This window comes from Protomyctophum parallelum, assembly GCF_964188405.1.
Source record: "Protomyctophum parallelum genome assembly, chromosome: 10".
Lineage (NCBI taxonomy): Eukaryota > Metazoa > Chordata > Actinopteri > Myctophiformes > Myctophidae > Protomyctophum > Protomyctophum parallelum.
Window position 1 is genome coordinate 40963211 of NC_139704.1, and position 25704 is coordinate 40988914.

General features: G+C 42.9%; 1 protein-coding gene across 1 annotated transcript; it reads right to left on the reverse strand.

Annotated features, from left to right (window-relative positions):
- Nucleotides 1–383: 383 nt before the first annotated feature.
- On the reverse strand, nt 384–25481 carry cog2 (component of oligomeric golgi complex 2). The gene is made up of 18 exons (XM_083775228.1): nt 25357–25481; nt 23367–23528; nt 22091–22156; nt 21923–22003; nt 21704–21807; nt 20914–21022; nt 20158–20337; nt 19169–19293; nt 18216–18342; nt 17925–18064; nt 16579–16640; nt 16198–16349; nt 9935–10120; nt 9179–9251; nt 8694–8836; nt 7315–7454; nt 2621–2804; nt 384–1646 (listed from the first exon to the last, which is right to left on the reverse strand). Exons 1-18 carry the CDS (start codon nt 25411–25413, stop codon nt 1548–1550), a joined length of 2190 nt encoding a protein of 729 aa, XP_083631354.1. The 5' UTR covers nt 25414–25481; the 3' UTR covers nt 384–1547.
- Between the last annotated feature and the right edge of the window lie 223 nt (nt 25482–25704).

Consider the following 25704-nt stretch of genomic DNA (forward strand, 5'->3'; position numbering starts at 1 on the left):
TGAAAGATGTTATGCAATTAATTTGCAATTAATATTACACTGTATGCAAATACTTGAAGCCTGAGTTGAGCACAATGTACGTTTGTTACACAAGGTGCCACCACTGACCCCTATAATATAACAAAATACATACATAAATGGATGCACCTGGGACGTATCCTCAGTGATGTATCCCAAGGTCATCGGGGTTTCGAGTCTCGCAACATCGTACCCCTCACTCAGGTGACCCAGCCGGGAGTGATCAAGTCCCGACTTACGTCCCAGTAGCTACCCTCGATAAGTCCCATTAGGGAAAAACCAGGGCCACACAATCCGTTCCTCCTGAACCTCATATGACCTCAATAACAAACAAGCAAATATTGTATTCAAAGTTCTATTTTATTACCAATGAATTTCAAGTTAATAATAATATTACAACTTTAATTTGAATAGAAATGTACATAATCCACACTAGTTATCTACTTTATTTACAATTCATCCTTCACCAGAAAACAGACAAATGTGGTTGGTTTAGCAGAATAACAGATTTTGAAATTATTTCTTTAGAAAAAATGTATTAGAGATGGACTGGAGATGTTTGCAACATTATCTCCACTGAATAGTGCATAGAGGAAATACCCAAAAGCATCATTAGCCATTTTCTGAAAAGCCACCATCTGTTAGCTTACTAACCTCAACAAGCTTTGCTCCCCTCAAAAATAAACGGTACCTAACCAGCGCCAACAAATATGCCCTGCATTAATCGTTTAGTTTAAACAACAAAACCTGCACCAATGATTATTCAAATCTCCCAAATAAAAAAACTCCTATATCTCCTACACATTTCAGTGTGAACTGACAATAAAGTACTACTGTATTATCATATCTCTCCGCCCAATGCTATACTGGCAGGGCTTGGTAGTATTGATGCAACAGTTATACTAATTGATTTAATAAATTATACAGAATAATACATTGTAGTGAAACAACAAATCATAAGATTATTTGTGTCACAAAAATAGCAGATCTACAACTTGTTGTGAGCTTGTAGATCAGCTATTTTTGCGTGACACCACTGTATGACAAAGAATATAACTTACACCAAAAAAAGAGAGAAAAAGAAGCAGGTCGGGGTGAGAGACTTCACAGGTTTTCACTAACTTTCTATTGGCCTGGGCCTCGTTAATAGAATCTACTTTCTCTGACTTTATCCTAGCATTCATGGAACAACTGTTTCAGAGCATGTTAGAAACAGATGGAGAGAAGGCCTACAGTAGAAATGAGTATTGGCTTTTGATATATTGCAGAAGGCTTCTGGTCTTAAAAACTAAAATGTATGCAAAGCAACCAAATGAGGGCTCACTGTGTTTTCATTTTATTATTGAATGGGAAGTTGGTGCACCATCCTAACCAGATGTCGAACCAAATACAACGTGTATTTTACCAAATACACTGCGTGTCTGGCCCAAGTTTTTCAAACACGAGACGGATGTAGTCGTTTGCACTTTGCAGAACTGAGCTCGGTGTGTGTAGACACGGGTTTTGGTTCCGACAAGCCACGCAGCATTCTACGGGTTGTGTTCGGCCAACTCCCGAGCCTCCTGCACCAGCTCCATCAGGGTGGAGAACATGGTGATGTCATTTGGCTGGAGACCCATCTTCTGGATCTGAGGCACAGATGACAGCGACGTTTAAGAGAGAGACATCAAGATCAAGAATCAATCAAGAATCAAGATCACTTAACCCATTTAGGCAAGACGTCAAAAAAAAAAAAACCTTTGCTCTGAAAGAATACATATTCAAAGATGTGTGCCGCATTTTTACGATTTTTCAAAAATAGCAGACCTACAAGCTCCGAGCTACGAGCTTGTAGATCTGCTATTTTTCAATAGCTAAAGTATAACATAATGCTTAGTTAAAACACCAAAAGTGGTTCCTGCCCAGAATGGGTTAAGTGTCAGTGACAAGTGCCAAACGAATTGGGTTCAAGAATTATTATTTTAAGATGAATCTAAATTATATTGGAATTGTATGGCTAGATTTCCCAATGTGTATCATTTTATAAAACTTCTGTTGCATTTATTTTCTACCATTTGTGATATTCTTACATTATCATTAATAAACTGAACTAATATGAATCAGGTCTCTACCGAAACCATTTTTTATATATATTGGCACAAACACATTTTTCTCTAGTCATTTATTGGAGATATCCACATGATATTGGTCAGTCTCATTTTTGGTTAGTTCAATAAGTGAAAGATATCTTGTCATTCATCATTTATTTAGGTAACAGTTGTTTACACTACTACAGTGTTCAATTACCGCTAAGATTGGAGTAAACAATTCACCAAAAGGCATATTTCATAAGCATTGGTTCTTCCAAGTTGGTAACTCAAGAGTACGGTAGAAAAAACTAACTTCGTAAAGTAACTAGTTAGTTTCAAGTCATGTTTTTCCAAACAATGCCCAATGACACCAGTCAAAAGTCTGGAGAGCCATAACTCTGGATGATTATGGGCTGTTTATGCCTGTTTGCAAATGGATGTGTGTGTGTGTGTTCGTTCCTACATGCAAGCATATATTATGCATGGTTGTAGTGTGTATGTAATGTGTGTGTGCACTGCATAGCACTGTCTACCTGCTCTCCCAGATATTCCACATCCAGTGCCAGCTGCAGGCGGATCTTGCTGTCATCTGTGAGTCCTCCGTTAGTTCCTGCCGTGGAGGCTGTGACGGCGCCCTTCCTGGCCTGCTTCAGTCGCTTCAGGCTCTCCTCCATCTTCCTCACTGAGCTCAGGACGTCCGAAATGGTCTCATAGTACCTACACGAACAGCAAGGGCATGCGGGCAGGAAACATGAGCGTACAGACACTCAAAAACACTGGTTGCGCACTTCTCTTTACATTACCGGTACAAAGGAATACAATCTAGCACACCAATAGGGAGCTGGTGTCCATTTCCAGCGCTAGTTTGATCTGCTCCTCTATGCCAAGAAAAGGGAGCGTTCTTTCAGGCTTTTCATGTATGCGCCCTCACCCTACTAAGGGCCGATTCATACTCATACTTTTAGAGCCGAATAAAAGTCGGTTCGGCGCTGTAGAGCCTACAATTTGACGTCATTTGAGGTTCGGGGGGGGGGGGGGGGGTGGGGGGGGGTACCGTCCTAAAGTCGGCTCTTCGGTGCTACTGAAAATTTCTGACGAGCCGAAATCATTTCGGCACTACAGCGCCGAAACAGCGGTAAAATAAGAGTATGAATCGGCCCTAAGGGACAACAGTTTTACTCAACTCAGGAGATCAACAATGCCAGCTTAAGTTCCCATTTAGCAATGTTACGTGTTTTTAGTTTTTAGTCCAGTACCTGCCTGTAGACCCTATCGCAATTTGGTGTTGGGGGAATTTCTCACTTGAACTAAGTCAATGGGTCCCTAGACATGAAAGATCAATGAGGTGCTTGTCCGCCATAGTGCCACGAATGGCGCAATGGCCACATCAAAAATGGCCGCCATCGGCTATGATGAAAATCCAACCTTTTTGTTTTTTAGTGTTTAAGCACATGTAATACATTCATTTTGACTAATTGTGGTGTGTGGAATTCATTTCTGATATTGTTTTGATGATTTGGGGTGATTTTGACCTTGAAAGGTCATAGTCAAGGTCATTTTGCTATTCCACAGACCTTGGCCATAACTTGTCCATTTTTAGGAGTAAGAACAGGAACAATAAGTCTATTTCAACTAAATCTGACTCTTAAAATTAATTTCTGATATTGTTTTGACCATTAGGGATCATCCTGTCATTGAATTATTGATGTTAATGTCATTTTTCAATAATTCGATTATGATTCTTTAGTCGCTTTTACTATATATTTTCATGATTTGTTTTCTTTACATAAACAAAATACATGGGCATGAGAAAAACAACAACAGCACCATATGTGCTGTGTGAATAAGCCCATTGTACAAAATACTCTGTCCATGGCCCAAATGAGCCAATTCATTGCTATGGCAACCCCATAGTGGAGGTAAGTCAATATATCATAAGAATCGTTCACTTGATGGTACAAGCACCAAATTTGGTACACAAGTGCTTCAGAACCTACTCTCTCAGAAAAGTACGTTGTCCACTTGAAAAAACTAAATGGCCACCATTTTTCAAGATGGCCGCCAAATGAAAAGGGCCTTTTGTGGCAGTTCTGGACAACCGTGGGTCCGACCAACTCGAGACCGGGCACTGCACTCCCTGTGTGTGTGTGGAACGTGTGTGTCGAATTCGGTGAAGTCGGTGGGGCAAACGGTTCTCGGGTTACGTGGATTACAGATGTACAGACACACACAGACTTGAATATATGTCAATGGGCAATGCCCATTGGGGTTTTTTTTAGATGATGGGTAAGAAGAGAGAGATGTGATGTCAGTTGGTGTGGGCTAAGAAGTGGTCAGGGCTAAGATAAAGTATATGAGATGTACAGTAAGTGCAAAGAGAGATGGTGAGGGAGGGAGAAAATGATTTGTACCAATTGACCAAACAGTAGACAGTAGTGTATCACGTTAAGGTGAGTATAGAGATGGAAATGTTCTAGCAAGTGAAGCCAGTGTATTGAGAATATGGGACATATGTGTCAGGAGTTATTTGTGACAGAAGGCTACCAGTGAGAGGGAAGATGTATACGATGGTAGTGAGACCAGCCATGCCGTACGGTTGGAAACGGTGGCACTGATGAAAAGGAGGCACAGCTGGAGGTGGCAGAATTAAGGATGCTATGGTTCTCATTAGGAGTGAAAAGGAAGGACATTATCAGAAATTACTGAATTAGAGGATCAGCCCAGGTTAGAAGGTTTGGGGATAAAGCAAGAGAGGTGAGGTTGAGATGGTTTAGACATGTGAAAAGGAGGGATGAGGGTACATTGGGAGAAGGATGCTGAAGATGTAGCTGCCAGGTAAGAGGATGGCCAAAGACGAGGTTTAAGGATGCTGTGAGAGATGACATGAAGGTGGCAGGTCACAGAGGAAGATGTAGAAAACAAAACCAAAAGGGGTCCTCCCCTTTTCCCTGTGCGTGCACACACACACACACACACACACACACACACACACACACACACACACACGGTACTCTACAGTACACTACAGTATGTTACAGTACAGTATGGTAAAGTACAGTAACGTGCGGTACGGCATGGTACAGTATGATACCATAAGGTATGGTACAGTACAGTATGATGCCGTACAGTACAGTAAGGTACAGTATGATACCATACAGTAAGGTACAGTATGGTACAGTATGGTACCATGCAGTACGGTACAGTACAGTACAGTACAGTACAGTACAGTATTGTACAGTATGATACCATACAGTAAGGTACAGTATGGTACAGTATGGTACCATGCAGTACGGTACAGTACAGTACAGTACAGTATTGTACAGTATGATACCATACAGTAAGGTACGGTACGGTATGGTATCATACTGTACCTTACTGTACTGTACGGCATCATACTGTACTGTACCATACCTTATGGTATCATACTGTACCATGCCGTACCGCACGTTACTGTACTTTACAATACTGTACTGTAACATACTGTAGTGTACTGTACAGTACCGTGTGTGTGTGTGTGCACGCACAGGGAAAAGGGGAGGACCCCTTTTGGTTTTGTTTTCTACATCTTCCTCTGTGACCTGCCACCTTCATGTCATCTCTCACAGCATCCTTAAACCTCGTCTTTGGCCATCCTCTTACCTGGCAGCTACATCTTCAGCATCCTTCTCCCAATGTACCCTCATCCCTCCTTTTCACATGTCTAAACCATCTCAACCTCACCTCTCTTGCTTTATCCCCAAACCTTCTAACCTGGGCTGATCCTCTAATTTAGTCATTTCTGATCAAGTCCTTCCTTTTCACTCCTAATGAGAAGCATAGCATCCTTAATACTGCCACCTCCAGCTGTGCCTCCTTTTCATCAGTGCCACCGTTTCCAACCGTACGGCAAATAACTCCTGACACATATGTCCCATATTCTCAATACACTGGCTTCACTTGCTAGAACATTTCCATCTCTATACTCACCTTAACCTGTTACACTACTGTCTACTGTTTGGTCAATTGGTACAAATAATTTTCTCCCTCCCTCACCATCTCTCTTTGCACTTACTGTACATCTCATATACTTTATCTTAGCCCTGACCACTTCTTAGCCCACACCACCTGACATCACATCTCTCTCTTCTTACCCATCATCTAAAAAAAACCCCAATGGGCATTGCCCATTGACATATATTCAAGTCTGTGTGTGTCTGTACATCTGTAATCCATGTAACCCGAGAACCGTTTGCCCCACTGACTTCACCGAATTCGACACACACGTTCCACACACACACAGGGAGTGCAGTGCCCGGTCTCGAGTTGGTCGGACCCACGGTTGTCCAGAACTGCCACAAAAGGCCCTTTTCATTTGGCGGCCATCTTGAAAAATGGTGGCCATTTAGTTTTTTCAAGTGGACAACGTACTTTTCTGAGAGAGTAGGTTCTGAAGCACTTGTGTACCAAATTTGGTGCTTGTACCATCAAGTGAACGATTCTTATGATATATTGACTTACCTCCACTATGGGGTTGCCATAGCAATGAATTGGCTCATTTGGGCCATGGACAGAGTCTTTTGTACAATGGGCTTATTCACACAGCACATATGGTGCTGTTGTTGTTTTTCTCATGCCCATGTATTTTGTTTATGTAAAGAAAACAAATCATGAAAATATATAGTAAAAGCGACTAAAGAATCATAATCGAATTATTGAAAAATGACATTAACATCAATAATTCAATGACAGGATGATCCCTAATGGTCAAAACAATATCAGAAATTAATTTTAAGAGTCAGATTTAGTTGAAATAGACTTATTGTTCCTGTTCTTAATCCTAAAAATGGACAAGTTATGGCCAAGGTCTGTGGAATAGCAAAATGACCTTGACTATGACCTTTCAAGGTCAAAATCACCCCAAATCATCAAAACAATATCAGAAATGAATTCCACACACCACAATTAGTCAAAATGAATGTATTACATGTGCTTAAACACTAAAAAACAAAAAGGTTGGATTTTCATCATAGCCGATGGCGGCCATTTTTGATGTGGCCATTGCGCCATTCGTGGCACTATGGCGGACAAGCACCTCATTGATCTTTCATGTCTAGGGACCCATTGACTTAGTTCAAGTGAGAAATTCCCCCAACACCAAATTGCGATAGGGTCTACAGGCAGGTACTGGACTATTTTAGCTATTTTGTGAGCTGCCGTTGTGCACGATCTTGACTGTGTGCAAGCCCACCTCTGTGTGCAGTCCGACAGTGTGACTCGCAGCCATTCCTGTGCTGTGGAAGGAGTGACCAGTCCCGTCGCATCCGTCAGTAACTGATGTAATGGACGCAAGGCATTGTCCATGTACGCCGATGCACGCGTCGGCTCTTCCTGCTCAGAGAGGAAATAAACTCAGTTAGGGCTGCAACTATCGGTTATTCTTTCCATTACTTTTTACGCATTTAATTTGAATGTGTAAAAAAACAACAATACAATACAAGGAATAGAAGTGAAGCATGAATGAAATCAATTAATCAACTTATGGGGTATTTTATACACGATTGATTTATTGCAAAAATAGTGAAAATAGCAGATCTAAAAGCTCTCAGTTTGTCAATCGTCTAATTAAAACAAATATATATATATATAATATAGGCTTTTCACCTATAATGAGACCATACAAAGCACCATATTTGAAAACTTGAATATGTAGTGTACATAATGTACACTACATATATGTAGGATACATTTTAATCTATGATTTTATTACCTCATTATAACCGGGAAAGCATTTTAGATTTTTGCGTTGGCTATTCAAAAATAGTAATGTAAGATATACAAGCTCACTGCAAGCTTTTATTTTATAAAAAATCTTGAAAGAACTATTGGTTTAGAAGGCATTTGTAGAATCGGCCTCGGGTGAAAAAGGGTTAAATGATCTTTTTCTTTTGTATAATCAATTAGTTGCACCCGTGGACTCTCAGTTATCTCATTCAGCCTTCATTAGGAATTCGCTGCATGCAGGCTTGCAGGGACATCCATGTCAAGCAACAGCTGGCTGTGTTGACAGAGCCACCACACATAACTGGGATCTATGTACACATCACAGCATCCGCTGAATAAACTCAGCCTGGTGTTGTCATACCCTTTCCATAATCTGAAATGTGATGCGTGTTCTTTGAAATAAATAAACAGCTATAGTGTGGATTCTGTCTGAACACAAACATTAAATGCCTTTGACAATGGATGGAGAATTTACGTCTTGTGTCTCTGAGCAAATCGGCATATGTATGTCGGTGGGAACCCTTGGCCAATAAGGGACCACCATTCTTGATGATGATGTACGATGATTAGAGCCCTCCTCACTTCACACGGGTGTGATTTTTTATCCCACGATTTTGTAACCCATTTTTCACCCGGTGCCAATTGCCTATGCTGTAATCCTTGGTGCTATACTCTCCCTCCCTCTCCCTCCCTCAAATGTTGATTCTGTCAATATCTTGCAGTTGAAACAAAGAAAGTGTATTAATTTGAGTAATTAAAGAGTATTTGTTTGTTTTGCCAGCAAAACATCTGTGCCGCTTTCTAATGACACGACTGCTGGGGTGCACACACTGCACACACACTGACCTTATTGGTCCTGCGGTAAAGACGTGGTACTTCAGAGGCACTCTTCAGGAAGCGGCAGCAGCGTTCGGTCAGATGCTGGGTCATCTTGACGTTAAGAGTAGGAATGCTGCCTGACAGACAAGCCTTAGAGTCTGACAGAGCATCTGGGCATGGAGAGAGAGAGAGCGTGAGTAAACATTAGGTCTGTCAATCGTTTCCATTCATCTGCATAAATGAATCCGTTGAAAAATAGCTAGAATTGCCGATCTTCAAGAGCTTGTAGCCTAAAAGGACAACATAAATGTACATCCAATGTCCAATGCACTAGTACACATCCCGACAGGCACCAGTCTAGTACGGTAATTAGTTATTAGCACTGCATGTTTCTGCACGAAGAAACAAAATAAAATGGCATACTAATCTACGAGGCCCAGGGGATGTTTGCCATGTGATGTGCACTTGTGTCTAATAGGTACTTTCACACTGACTGTGTGGGGTTGGCTTACCTTCCACGATGGTTACGTTTTTGAAGTTTATGGCCTCTAGCCTCTGTCTGATCATCTCTGACAACACTGGGATCTAACAGAGAGCAACAGGCACACAGTCAGGCCAGTAATACATCGTCAAAGAAATTGCTAGCAAATGGGACAGAAATAGAATATATATCTGCTGTCTGGAAGAAACCACCTAACTCCAAAATGGTCATTTTTCAGGAAATGAAGAAAAAAAACCATCCAGCTTAAGTGGAGTTAGGAGGTTTTTGTCGAAGCGCTTTTTAATACTTTTCATTGGTTCAATATGTTTGTAACCAACACACAGACGTGTGTTCAATAGTACTGATTTATGGGGGAAAAAAGATGGCTAAACGGCTGTTTGAGGATCCAATGTAGTTAGGAGGTTTCCGTTGAAGCACCTTTTAATACTCTCCATTGGTTCAACATTTTTTTAACACAGACATAAAGAGTGTTCAATAGCATTGATTTATGAAAAAAAGTTAGGTGTTATTTTCCGGACAGCAACGAATTATGTCACTTATGATCAGTTTAGATTAAAGAAAGCACTCCAAGGATGGGCACCTGCTTCTCATCGTGCAAAATACATGCCAAAAACACGTCCCCTCACGAAATGCCGGAATACATTACTTACATTAAATACTTTATAGTGACACATGGATGTCACGTAAGATGAGTGATTGTGTGTGTGTGTGTGTGTGTGTGTGTGTGTGTGTGTGTGTGTGTGTGTGTGTGTGTGTGTGTGTTGACCTGCTCCTGCAGTTTTTGGATATCAGCTGCGATGTAGACCAGCTGTTTGGTAGAGAGGGAGGCGGGACTTCCGCTTTCGCTGCCGGCCTCGTCCATTGAGGTTCGGCTGGAGGTGGAAGAGGCAGAGCTGGGCAGAGGCCTAGTTGGCTCCTTGGGCACATCAGGGGTCGGAGTCTTTGTCAGCACCTATCAGAAGAACGCCGGTCAGGATGAAGACAAGGGGCGGCGGTGGCTCAGGGGTAGAGTGGCTGGATGGGAACCGCAAGGTTGCCAGTTCGAACCCGGGCTCACCCAGAATTAGTGTCGAAGTGTCCTTGAGCAAGACACTGAACCCCTAACCCATTCTGACCGGGCACCCATTTTGGTGTCGGCATCGTGTTATGCTTTAGCTATTTAAAAATAGCAGATCTACAAGCTCATATCGCGCCACCGAGTGGCGCGATACGAGCTTGTAGGTCTGCTATTTTTGAAAAATCGAAGAGCGACTGACATTTTTAGAATCTGATCTCAGGTCAGAATGGGTTCATCAGACCAGTGTGTGTCCGGCGGAAACCTCGTATGAATCTGATCTCAGGTCAGAATGGGCTAATTGCTCCTGATGTGCTGGTTGGTGCCTTGCATCCGCCACCATCGGTGTGTGAATGTGTGTGTGAATGTGTGTGTGAATGGGTGAATGTAATGCACAATCTATGTAAAGGTGTGTGAATGTGTGTGTGAATGGGTGAATGTAATGCACAATCTATGTAAAGGTGTGTGTGAATGGGTGAATGTAATGCACAATCTATGTAAAGGTGTGTGAATGTGTGTGTGAATGGGTGAATGTAATGCACAATCTATGTAAAGGTGTGTAAATGTGTGTGTGAATGGGTGAATGTAATGCACAATCTATGTAAAGGTGTGTGTGTGTGAATGGGTGAATGTAATGCACAATCTATGTAAAGGTGTGTGAATGTGTGTGTGAATGGGTGAATGTAATGCACAATCTATGTAAAGGTGTGTGAATGTGTGTGTGAATGGGTGAATGTAATGCACAATCTATGTAAAGGTGTGTGAATGTGTGTGTGAATGGGTGAATGTAATGCACAATCTATGTAAAGGTGTGTGAATGTGTGTGTGAATGGGTGAATGTAATGCACAATCTATGTAAAGGTGTGTGAATGTGTGTGTGAATGGGTGAATGTAATGCACAATCTATGTAAAGCGCCTTGGATAAAAGGCGCTATATAAATGCACAATTTACCATTATACAAAACTGTATATTATCACATTTATCCAGCCTTTATTTGCTATGGGTGAGTGAGTGATAAATGCACCAAAAGGGTTATAAGCCCAAGGGCTGATATCTGATGAACCAGTAGCTAACTAAGGAGCACAAGCTAAAATGCCACCATGTCACTGTGAGAGAACTTGCTGCAGAAGCAACCCATAAATGTATAAGATGTGTATCATATCACTATAATAAACATGGATCTTGCTGAACTCTTTAAGTACATTTAATTTCTCCTACAGAGAAACCCTTTTGTTTGGTTGATATTGGAGTTGTATTGAGAATGTAGTGTACTAAGTCAGTGGTTCCCAAACCTTTTTGTGTCAAGGACCCCTGTAAGGGCCAAATGAGTACAATTATCAAGTGAATTTGTGACCATGGGGTGGCGCTGTTATCCTTATAAGCGTCAGGTTCACTGGCATCTGTAGGCAGGATTGACCCGGAAGGGCAATGGTTTTTGACCGCAGGTACGTCAATGTGTTGTTCAAACACTGGAGCGAAATGTTTGTTGGTCTGAAATGTTTATGTTTGTCTGTCTATGCTGATTATTGTTTATTCTGATCACGCAGATACTGATGCCATGCTTGGAAATAAATGTGTCAAAGGCAAGAGCTGCCTGCCTGTGTGTTTATTACCGCATTGTGGGGCTGACACACAGAGCAAACGGTATGGCATTTAAACAGCGCGTCAACCAGGTCCATCTACGGGATCAACTCCTCGAGAGCTAAGACGGGGCTCTTATATTAGTCAAAAACCTATGCACCAGTTGGACCTTCGTATCGTTTGTGCTGCGGGAGCCTGGCTGCGTTCGTGACGGGCAGAGGCGACGCGAGAGTACGAGGGGATCGAGGGGACCGAGCTGCAGTTGCTGTCAAAGTTTGGAAGTTTCTATTGTTCGCTGCTACGCCGGCCGCCTGGGGGAACACGACCCGTATGCAGCCGTCCATGGTGGTAAAGAGGGGCTGCGGGAATGGGATGATCCGACATTTGGCTGTGAGGCTGGAGCACTGAGCAGTATCGGACCGCAAAGACGGGAGGTATGTGTAGCTACACGGTATATGGCCATTTAGTTTGTGCGCGCACATTATTATAACTTGGGGGAGGATAGCATAAATCCATGGTTGCTGAACATAAGTGACATTGACTTGTATCGTTGCGTATTAACTTTTGCACTGACTTTGTGTGCGAGCTGCGAACTTTCTCTCGACTGAATTGACTCTCACTGACTTTATTATCATGAAGAAGGGCAGTGTGGCGGTGGGCGTTGCCGTGGATACGGCTGCACGCTCCACTGTTAGTGGTGACGTCACGAGCAGGGTTGAGCCACGGGCACAAAGTGAGATTCGGAAACGGGTGGTGAAACTAACTGCAAAAGCGCTTGCAGAAAAATGTGAAAGGTATCAAATGGGCAGAAAGGCTAAGCTGAATATAGCAGCCAAATTAAGAATTGATATTCAAGATTTCATGGTAAAAAACGAAGTCACAAATGTACAAAATGCTCTCACAGAACTGATGCAAGTGTGTAATGAGGCAAAGTTCATGCATATCAATCTGTTGGGGTTTATGCCACCTGAGGAAAAGGATAAGCATGAAATATGGTTTAAAGCCAAAATGTTATCCAACAATGAGTGCATTTCAGAAGCAGGTATGTGGGTTTCAAACAATGAGGTTGATGATGATGATGATGATGATGATGGTAATGGTATGCACAATGAAAATGGTACAAATGAAATTTATGCAAATGAAATTTATGGTGTTGGTGATTTGAGTGATGATGGTATTGGTCCTAATGATAGTGTGTCCAATGTTGCCAGTAGACAATCAAAACGGAGTGCTAAAAGTGGATGTTCGTGTTCAAGTACAGCCTCTGCAAAGCTACTTGCAGAGGCTGATAGAGCTGCACTTGTTGCCCGTTCGGCTGCACTTAAGGAACAACATGCCTTGGAGGAGGAGGAACAAAAGTTGAGGAGAAAAAGAGAGCAGCTGGCTGTGGACGCAGAATTAGCTGCAAACCGTGCAAAGTTGAATGTTTTGAACTCGGGAAGTAAATGTTCCTCTCATGCACCCTCAAATGGTTCAAATGCAATGAATTCCTATTTGGAGAGAGAAATAAGGAAAAGGGAAAAGGTCAATGTATTGAATCCACAAGCAAAACAATTTCAACCTGGAACAGCAATGCCACCAAATAAACCAACACAATTGTCAATGCCACCAAATAAACAATCGGGCGTAAGGCCAAAGGAATGTGGCCAATGGAACACCGCTGCTGCTAACCATATTATACCTCATCACAACCACAAGGAACAACAGTTAAGCAAAATGGGAACATCACCGCATGTGAAAAGTCAATCAGCAAATCAAATCAATCATGTTCAAACCAATCAACCTGCAACCCTACTAACCATTATGGAGAAACAAAATGAAATAACCTCTGCCTTGGTACAACAGCAACAGTCAAGATCTCTACCACCAAGAGAGATTCCAACATTTCAAGGTGACCCTCTCCAATACAGGGCATTCATTAGAGCTTTTGAGCAGGGAGTGGAAGAAAAGGTGACAGAGGCAGATGCTTTGTACTACTTGGAGCAGTTCACAAGAGGACAACCACAGGAATTGGTGCGTAGCTGCCAACACATGGCTCCTGAGCATGGCTACACCGTGGCAAAGGCTCTTCTAAGTGAACATTTTGGAAACCAGTATAAAGTAGCAAATGCTTATATGCAAAAGGCCTTGGAGTGGCCAACAATTAAATCTGAGGATGCTAATGCACTCCAGGCCTACGCTTTATTTCTGCGTGGCTGCTGTAATGTTATGGAGGAGCTTCAGCACATGCAGGAAATGGACATGCCCGTCCATATGCGAGCCATGATAGCAAAGCTGCCATTCAAGATGAGGGAGCAATGGAGGACAGTGGCTCATGACATCATGAGGAACACCGATGGAAGAGCCCACTTTTGGGACCTTGTTGCATTTATGGAGCGGTGCGTCAGTATTCTTTCTGACCCCCTGTTTGGTAACATTCAGGATCCCATATCTGGTGTGGTTGGCACAAAGGCTCCCATGTTTACATCTTATCCATCAAACAGAGGGAAGGGAAACATTGTTGCCGCTACAATAACGTCTACAGATTGGCCTGACGGAGGTGAGGAGCTGACATCAGTAACATCAAACTATGCGAATGTCAAGGAAATAGTATGCCTCTGCTGTACTCGTGGCCACTCACTGGAAGAGTGCCAACAGTTTAAGGAAAAGACGCACATGGAGAAAATAGAGGTGCTGCGAGAAAAGGGAGTTTGCTTTGCATGCCTATGTGTTGGGCATATAAGCCGTTTTTGTGGAAAACGCTTGACCTGCAAAGGGTGTGGACAAACTCACCCCACTGTGCTTCACATCAAAAGACAATCACCTCCAGCACAGTTAAAGGAGCCATCTGATGATCAACTGATTTCACAGGAAACATGTGAACATACAGGGGCCGGTAAGGACCGGTGTGTACAGGAACACGCACAGCATACAGGAACAAGCTCATAAGGAATAACGTGCAGCAGGAACACTGTAGAGGAGGACGTGGGTCGGATGACAACTTGCCACAGGACATCCCGACACAGTGGAAAGGGTGGTTGGAGGAGTTGGACTCGGTGAATTGCAGCAGGTGCCTTGAAGGTCCTGCATTTCCTTGGAAGCCAGAGGACGGTTGGCTCAAAACTTTGGAAGTCTCAGGAGACTCTAATGGCTAGGAGATCGGAAAACGTGCTGAAAGTCAAAGACGCACAGCAGCATTGAGGAGGCCATACTTGGACGCTGGATAACTAGGCAGGGTGCTGGAGGGCTTTCCAGACAAACTGGTCTGGTCTGGTGTGTCCATTGAAAATAAAGGCATCACCATATACAAGCCAGTGACAAAATGGCGCTTGGTTCATGAAACAATGCATTCGATTCTGTGACATGCTTTGGCCCTTGTTTTGTTTTGTTTTTGTTTGTTTGTTTTGAATTGTTATGCCCACCATAACAATTAGGGGCCGGTGTGTAAGGGCCAAATGAGTACAATTATCAAGTGAATTTGTGACCATGGGGTGGCGCTGTTATCCTTATAAGCGTCAGGTTCACTGGCATCTGTAGGCAGGATTGACCCGGAAGGGCAATGGTTTTTGACCGCAGGTACGTCAATGTGTTGTTCAAACACTGGAGCGAAATGTTTGTTGGTCTGAAATGTTTATGTTTGTCTGTCTATGCTGATTATTGTTTATTCTGATCACGCAGATACTGATGCCATGCTTGGAAATAAATGTGTCAAAGGCAAGAGCTGCCTGCCTGTGTGTTTATTACCGCATTGTGGGGCTGACACACAGAGCAAACGGTATGGCATTTAAACAGCGCGTCAACCAGGTCCATCTACGGGATCAACTCCTCGAGAGCTAAGACGGGGCTCTTATAACCCCCAAAATCAACATTTATTAGGCCACAGACCCCCATTTGAAAACATATGCCAGTGACCCCGATAAGGCAGGATTTGTACGGCTCTAGCAGTGATTCCGAAACACATTCATTTTATGGACCCCCAAATTCACACGCATTATACTACAGACCCCCGATTTAATGGCATTTCTCTCTCTGGTACCGATAAAACCACTGTTAATTTAACTCAGAGAATGTACAAATGGAACCAAATGGACCCGTTAGGGTCCATTTGGTTCCATTTGTACGCTCTCTGAGTTACAGACCCATAAGGGTCCATTTGGTTCCTTATATCTCTAATTGAGCTAGGTACCCCCTGGAACTCCCTCAAGTACCCCTAGGGGTCCCGGGACCCCACTTTGGGAACCCATGACTAAGTGACTCTAAAGCATTCAATCCACTTATAGTATTCATCAGTTCTGCTCTTGTATAATAACTGTTAAACTGTCCATTTGTATCTGTCCTGGTGCTGCTTGTTGGAGCTGCAGTCTGAAGGGTGCTGTGCATATTATGAAGAATATTCATTACGGTTGTTGATTACCTCGTTGAGGAAGACGGCGTATCGCGAGTAGAGCTGCAAGGTGAGTTTCCAGAAGCGGTGGGACAGCTGTGAGAGGTAGATCTTATCTGACCAACACCTCACGAGACAAGACCACAACACCTGGGACACCTGGAGGTGGTACACACTGTCCGCTGGATGGACACACACACACATATCAGTTAAAGCAGGTGGTGGTGGTGTGTGACTAAATTGGTATTCAAACAGTGAATGGGGTACAAAGGAATTGCATGAGGTAGCGGCGGTGAGATGGAAAATAAATTAATATGGTTTTCTTATATTTTGGCCCCATGAGCCCCTCTTGGCAGGAGGGATCATGGGGAAAACCTTTGAATACCATCGATGCAGATCGGAAATGCCTACCTTGTGCTGCCTCTAGTCCATCACTAATGGCATTCTCTAGACTCCCCGCTATCTCCTTGTACCTGGAAGACAGGAGGAAGCCAGCCAGAGAGAGAATGAGAAGGAGAAAGCGAGTATGTGAGAGAGGGAGGGGGGTTAGAGGGATAGAAGGAAAAGGACATGGAGCAGCAGTGAGGGTGGAAGTGTAAAAACGATACAGAAAGAATGAAAGTCAGGAAAGCTAAACAAAAATGTTTCTATAACAATCAGTGACGGGGGTTAATATTGTACTCGTTGTGAACTGTGAACACTGCATCTAGGCCTGTCACAATTATTACATAATTGCCTAATATTGAGATGTATCATCATAAGAATCTTCATATATTTTCAAAGATGGAGGGAAAATAGTGGTAATATCAGTTCTACAAGCACAAAAAGCGTGAGTTTGTCGATCAGCTATTAATGTTTATTTTTATAAAGTTATTAAATACTACATAATTTGTTATATCTTCCCTGTGAAACCTTTGTTTACGAAGCTTAAAAGCCAAACAGAAATGTATTTTCTAGTTCTATTCATAATGTTCAACGACACAATCTGTACCAATAACAAAGTACCTTACAGGAAGATAATGTACTTACTGTGCAGGATGTTTGTGCTTGTATTGTGAAATGCAGGGAACTTACATTCGTCATGACGCACATTGGTGTATGCACATGTGGGCTGTGTCCATCAGAGAGTGTGTGTGTGTGTGTGTGTGTGTGTGTGTGTGTGTGTGTGTGTGTGTGTGTGTGTGTTGACTGATTGTGGTGGTGTGGTGTTGGCAAACAGTAAAAGACAGTGTCCAGATGCTCTGTGCGTTCTAAAACTCAACAGCCATGCACGTCAAACTAATGGCACCCTCTAGTGGCATAGTTCAGTATTTGCCTATTACAAGTTTTCACTGCTACAGAAAAGATATTTTTTCCCATACTCATTGAGTGAGCCTTTGTCCTTTAGTTCTAGTATGTGAACATTGTCAACATACAGTATGCATAAAAATTTGCGCTTGTTCTATAAGCCGATATACAACTGTCTTGTACGTAGATTTGTCTTCCCCTGTAGTGTCCATAGTGTATACATTTCCACTTGTGGCTGATTGTGCGAGTAGAATTGTTTGGGGTGTGTGTTTGTACTAGGAATGAGTTTGTGTGTTGTGTGTATAAACTAGGATTAGTTTAGTTTAGTTTATTTAGGATCCCCATTAGCCGTTACACCTGGCAACAGATATTCTTCCTGGGTTCCTCAAAAGGATGTGAGGAACACAACACACTGCATTATGCAATTAATGCAGCGTGTGTTGTTAGAAACATAAAAGTGAAATGCCCACCGTAGCTGAAAGTAGACAGTCAGGTTCCAGTGGTTGTGGAACCTTGTATAAGAAGGGTGAACTCTGAGCCTCTTGACGCTGGCCTGGGAATTGCACTGGCGCTCGTACCTCCGCACAAACTCCATGGTCACATTGTACCGCTGGCAACACACACACACACACACACACACACACAGTTAGGCTGACATACCGTATGTATGTCCGAGTGCGCGCACATATACACAAATGGGGTTACAACATATTATGCAAAAATCACAAAACACAATACACACACATACAGTGTGGCAGTACCTCATAGAATATGTCGGGGTTTCCAGCATTGAAGAGATAACTCATCCTGTCCTCTATCCCTCGAATGATCTCCGGCCACACAGAGTTGACCAGGAAATCATAGCCAGGAACGATGTCCGCTTTGTCACTGTGGCAAGAGGGGACATCAACACAGAATCATATAGCTTCAGAGGGCTCTTTACCTGCATAAAACCTTTACATCCACACAGAAGTAGGCAGAATACACCCACCTTGAACATGACACTCTTTAAGAGAATAAAGTCAATTTTCGACATTACAAACAATGGTTTCTGATTGTTTGGAAAAGATGTTGAGAAGCAAACAAATTCAGAGAAACAACAAGACACATCCTGGTGGCTGTATGCGTGACCGCACTTCTCTACACAACTAAGAGGAGGCACTTCATGAGGCGGGTTTAAAAGCACTTGCCCTTGCCCTAGCCTAGCCCCTTAGATAGCATTTTGTGTCGACTTAGATAGTATTTTAGACAGACTTATAGCTCGTTACTTAGACAGCACTAGAATTGCATTTTATGTAGTCATAGCACTTTATAGTACACATGTATATTGTATAATATATAATATAGTATAGTATGTATAGTTGACATAGATACTCCACTGTTACATTCTTAGTTTATACATGATTCATGATAACTACTTTTTATATATGTGATGTATGACATGCTTTTGTTTTTGCTTAAATGTAAGTCGCTCTTGATCAAGAGCGTCTGCTAAATGCCTAAATTGTAAATTGTAAAAGGAGGATAGAGACTTAGAGAGCTACTTGAGCAATGAATATTATGTCAAATAGGCAACATGTTCATATTTGGTATTTGTTTTATCATTGTACAGTGTACACTCCAGATCTGGCCTTGGTAGTACAAAGATGAAACATTTTGGCCATCTTCAGACAATTATCACGACAGCTCACTTGCATGATAGTACATTTAGTACCTGGATATGGCCCCTCCGGTCACCTCTCTGAGCAGTCGACAGTGGTGAGGAACAAACTCCAGCAGTCTAGAATACATCAGCTGAAGACCATTAGGGCTGGACTTCACCAGGTCTTCCACAATCACCTACCGATACCAGAACAGAAAGGAAAAGAAGTAAGGAGACATGAAATGAGACTGATATATAAGTCAGTGTTTGGTTCTTTGCTCTTGCTTTATCTCTTGCACATCTCTTTCCAGAGAAGCACAACAGAAACACAGCTTGCTCATTAGTGCACAGGCTGCTCAGTGGACTGCCCTGATGAAGACCAATTAACTGTATGGCCTTCTAATCTAACCCATTTCCCGCCAGGATTAATTAATCTATTTATCGCGCATTGCCAAGACAAATATCCGTAACCGGATGTTACAATGACAAAATGCTGTGTGTGGTGTCTTGACCGGTTGTTGTTCTCTCAGTCGGTGATGAAAAAACCTGACTGCGAGTATCACAGCGCCTGCTGTCAGCCGTTGAAAAACCAACCAGAAACGACATTCAATGCGCCGATTTGGAGATACATTGAAAGCAGCACATACATGTAGAGTGCAAGTGGATCCGATCAAAACATGGATTAAAGAATATACTGTATACCCTGGAAAACGTAGACTACGGTTCAGGCGGGCTGCACGACTAATTTAATCCTACGGTTTCTACGGTTCTGGCATCTACGGTTCAACATCCGGTTGTTTCAAATTATGTAACCATTAAAGTATTTTTTTTTCTTAATATACACGTTCCTTTATCATACCTGGGACCTTATACTGCATGTACCTGGCTTGCGATGACAATAACGGTAAAGCCCAGCTCTAATTTTGCATTGGATATTATCCGCTCGGCCTCACACCTTCCCACCTCATCTCTAATATTATATTATATTCATCACCAAACAAACAAAGAAAGTGCACAAACGTTGCTTAAACAAAAAAATAAAATGCATGCTACATTTATACCTGGTCCATGTAAGGCTTGACCAACACCTGTCCCACCAAGGTCTCTGCGTCTCGGGTCTTGTCTATGGTGGCGTATGTCCTCAGGCAGTGACGCACAATGTCCACGTTGGCTGTCTGCAGGCCCTCGATCAGCAGCCCCTCCAGGGACTGCTGCAGCATGGAGGTGATGCCCGCGATGCGCTGGACCAGGACAGAACCATCAAACACTGACAGAGGTTCCATAAGGCACAATGATGTGAAAAACATAAAGATGAAAAAGCTATGTTTCTGTGTCAGTCGTTCTTTGATTTTTCAGAAATAGCAGACCTACAAGCTCGTAGCGCGCCACTCGGTGGCACGCTATGAGCTTGTAGATCTGCTATTTTTCAATAGCTAAAGTATAACATAATGCTAACACCAAAAGGGGTTCCCGCGCAAAATGGGTTGAGCAGGTATAGTGAATCCAGGTGTACGCATTGAGGCCTTGTTGGTTTTATACAGTGTAGTCGCTTTGAGATGTACTGCAGTTACTTTGAGCATTATGATAGCAGCATGGACTACACTAAAATAGGGTGAATGAAGTATTAGGAAGGTGGTGTGCATATATAATATATTACTTTTACACAGTACCCAGTGTAAAAGCAAGCAGGAGGTCATTATTGTTAGACCAACAAGGAATGTATTTAGTATACAAGCAGTAGTAATACATCAGTAGGAAATTGGCTGAGCGAGTGATTGACTGGTTTGGTTGCTTGACTGAATAACAAACACACTTACAGGTCTGACTTTGTCCAGAAGGGGCATGCCTTTGCTCTGTACAGCATGGAATTGAAGCTGATTAAATTCTGTAGCTATCCTCTCCAGGATCTGACCTGCTAACAAAGGACTGTGTGCACACACACACAAACACACACACACACACACACACACACACACACACACACACACACACACACACACACACACACACACACACACACACACACACACACACACACACACACACACACACACACACACACACACACACACACCTTGGTAAAATGTCTCAGCCACAGTGCAAGAAGAATGTGAAATGCAGGGTCCAATTTGTCTTTCTGGGTACTGAACCTCCAAAAAAGGAAACAAACCAACATAATATACTGTACAACAAGCAGCAGTCAACATTCTGCACTGGATGAGGGGAAACATTTCAACACATTCCTGGCTTTGACAATCACGTTGCTGACTTCCATTCAAAATGACTGGTGGTTTGTAGCTTTGTATCTGGCAGTGGGAACGAACAAGACTCTTCCATTGTCCATATATTCAGCTGCATCAATGATCTTCCAAGTGACCAGTGGTCACTTAGAAGATCACCTAGGCTTCCGTACTGCTCAGCCAGCTTAAGGCCTCTACATAGTCCGTTTTGTTCCTTGCGTGGGGGAAGTCAAACGGACACAAAAAACGCATACATGCATAGTCCTTGCGTTGTTTGCGTTTGTCTTGCGTTTTCTTGCATCGGATTAAATGTGCAAGCATCTACTCGTCCACTAGATGGCAGCTGTGACACTATGAAGCCGTCTACCTGCTGATCTCCAGCGAGTTGGACTCCTTGGAGTTCTGCGAATGCAGTATCTTTTCAATCTTCTCCACTGACCGCACCACCTGGATCAGCCTGAGCACACACACCTTGGGAAGACAGAGAGAGATTCATTGAGATTGATAACAGCTGCTTGCTTGCTTTAAACCAGAGGTATAAAAAGATACAATGATGACCATATATAATGGAGTTATGGACCCAAACCTTCTTCTCGTGCAGGTCTTCCTGTTTAGACAGCTGGCTGTCTATGGCTTGAATCACCTCGTTCACACAGGTCCGCAGGCTCTGCAACAGAAGATGAATTGATGTGTGTTGTGTTACACACTGTGGCACAAAAGAGGAAAGGCAAGTGAACCCACACAGAATACATACCAGCACTTCCTCTCGTAACTGTCCAAGTGGTACCGACAGCTGGTTGAGGACTTTGTCCATCCCAACCTGAGAAAACAATGTAGAAGGAGAGGAGGGGGAATTTTGCATTACCTATGAAGAAGTATTAGGTCTGCACACCGGTTCAATAGATCTTTATCAGGAATTGTCCAAATGAAAAGCTGGTTTAAATAAAGCCTAGTTCTTAATTGATGTTTTGCAGAGAAAAGACATGCCTCGCTCCGAGCGACATGCTGTGATGGAACAACGTTTACCGTGACATGAAATGGGAATTTATAATCAAACCAATCGATTCAGTATAATGCAGTATACCATACACTTATGTAATGTTTTTGTCTAAATAAAATGTAGGCACACAGGAAATGTGACAAGGAAGTTAAATTCCAAGCTCAGTTTTTAGATCACTTTCTTCGGTTGAATCTGATTGTGAACTCATCAGCTATCACTACCAAAATCAATCACCCGTTTCAGCAGGACCTTCATTATCATTTTGTGTGCATTCAGTGCATTGATTGATTGATTGATTGATTGAAATATTTATTAACAGTTTGCAGAATTACAGTACATTTCAAGCACAAACTGCAGCGGTTCTACCCAGTCAGGGTTGTCTGCACACAGCAACGAAGGGGGTGTAATAAAGTGTAGCTTGGAAGTGTAGTCTGGAAAGCATGTGGCTCTGTGACCTCACAAGGCCAGCTGCTGTGCAAGGTAACTTTGCACAGTTTTGTCATGAAGACATAATGCTACCGATAAGTGAGAGCACACTCGTCTTTTTTTCCCCTTGCCCTTCCCGATTCTAAGCTCCTCTAAAGTATTTGCTCCCCTCCCGAAACAGTTCCCAGATGCTGAAACAGCTTACCAACTCCTTTGATGCTCACCCCCTCCCATAACCATATTTGCCGCTATGGCAGATTACCCAGCGAATGATGGTAGTGGTTATGTTTGCTGCCATAGTCCGTTGGCCACATAGGTCAGAGGTTCCCAACCACCGGTACACGGACCAGTGACAGTCTGCGGGACACGTGCCACTGGTACGCGAGAAAGGAATCCCTAGTTTTCCCGTCGTACTAGCCAGTTCCCTTGCTCCCTTACCTATGTCGAAAGAACTGGCTAGTTTTGACAAACAATGTAAGGGCATGCATATTTACCCCTCTTTTATCGGTAGAAGGTTTTGAGTATAGTGAGCAAATGGTGCATCCTGTACGTTGAACTAAAACTGCCTCATGCTCTGCCAGAATGGGCTACAATAACCACTCACCAGGTTGGTGGAGAGGTTGACAAAGTCGACATAGTCCTTGTTGATGAGCTCCACCATGGCTGTCTTCAGGAGCTTATAGTAGAGCTCCAGGTCCTCTCTCATCTCCTCCAGCTGGACCTGCTTCCGACACTCCGTCACAAACAGGTCAACGTCAAAGTCATCCTGGACGCCAGCAAGATACAGAGACAGTGGGACAACAGCACAATTTAGGCAGGTATTAACGTCGGGGTTTCCGAGGCTAGGCAGGTTGGCTTGTATGACCTAACCAACCACTTTGGACGTAGGGTCCCTGTTCTGCGGTATATAATAAAATAAAAAAGTAGACAACAATTTCCCAAAATAGGCAAATATTTGGCAAAGATTTACACCATTGACAAACAACAAAGTATATTAAAGGCTTTAAGTGATTACTAGGGGGTTATTATCATGTTAATAGGGCATGCAAACCTCGCACCTTGGGTCAAAGTCGAACATGGTCTAGTCTTGGATCAAGGCTATCATAAATGTATTTAATCAAGTCTGACTTTCACTTTCTGGTAGATACGATAGCAAAAGTCAGATTTGATTAAATACATCCATTCTATGTTGAATCTAGCCTTACAAGCAAAACCCAATGCTACTGAAGTTTCTGACATTTTTGACGACTCAGATAGCATGGGGTCCTGTTCCAGCTCCACCCTGCCACCGGGTACGCACACATAAATACACGTAAACAACTTCGGAAACTTCCTTCTGCACTCTTTGACGGCTTCTTTTCCTTTGAGGGCTTCTGAATCTGTGAACTATAAGTACCTATAAATACAGCTGCGAATATCTCCTGTGGCGCGGAAGCCGTTAAGTATTTTTAATCTTTGTTTGACCGATTTGGTCGCTTTGATTCTTCTTTTCCTTCCTTGTTTATTGACACCTCATTGTACCGCCTATCTGGCTAGCTAATGGCGCTATAGCTATGACAGAGCAGATCAGAGGCAGGAACGTAGCAGACACAAGCCAACCGCACATCGGGAGGCGGTACAATTGGATGTCAATAAACAAGAAGAATCAAAGCGACCAAATCGGTCAAACAAAGATTAAAAATACTTAACGGCTTCCGCGCCACAGGAGATATTCGCAGCGGTATGTATAGGTACTTATATTATAGTTCACAGATTCAGAAGCCTTCAAAGGAAAACAGGCCGTCAAACGGAAAGTAAACAGAAAGTAGCTCATAAGTCATACTCATGTCTGCGGTAGACTTTTATATACACTTTGCAGGACAATTCAAGCTTTCTGTACAGCTGCAATGTTGGTGTGTTTAATTAATACAATCAACATATTTAAAAATAATTGTGTTGCAAGATGTGGCTACTGGCTAAGCTAGTCTTGGTCATATTTGTCAGGTACATGGACCATACACGTGGAGTCGTGGACTGACTGAAACAGGAGGAATTTGGAAACATTGGACAGACAGCAGACAACCACAGTAGTCGACAGACTGGGAACTCGGATCCCCAATGTTCATTCATTCATTTAATACCCTTAAGAGTCCATTTGGTTATATTTGTACCATCTCAGAGATGGATGAACACTGAGGATGTTGGGTGACTGTAGACCAGATAGACAGAAGGTAAAACTAGGGTCCCGAAAGGGGCTGCCAAATACAAGACCCTGGTGTCTCTCACAAGACAAGAGACAACCAATTGATGTGCTGTACCACCACCAGGGCTGTAGAAAGATAACAGCAGGTACCGACACCATCACCACCACAGTGGCACAGCTAGCCTGACTGACTTAACATGTCAACTAACGTCTGATTTGTGTCAAAAACTGTAGATATTAACTATATTTTAACTAGACTTTTTAAGAGTAGTCTGCAGTGCACTCTGCATATACTTATTGGCATTTCGACAGACAGGACTGCTTCGTAACGTTAGCACTTGCTAATATCTGATTTGTGCTTGCTGCTATACTGACTGGAATAACGTAACTTTTTATTATTTTTAGGTCTCACCTTCATAAAAACATCTTTGTCGAAGCACAAAGAATCCGGTCCTTTTGGCAGATTCATATTTGATACTGATAATAAGCTGTCAAACAGACGGAGCAGCTGTTAGCTAGCTGCTGCTACTATACAGACAGGAGGAGCAGCGGGGCTTCTTCCGCAAACATGGCAAGAGCATCAAATGAGCGACAAGTAGAGCCTGACGTCAAATCCGGTCTCCAATGGAACGTGCGTGCGTGTGCGTGCGTGTGCGTGCGTACGCGTGCGTGCAGTGTAGTTGCGCACACACACACACACACACACACACACACACACACACACACACACACACACACACACACACACACACAGTAGAAA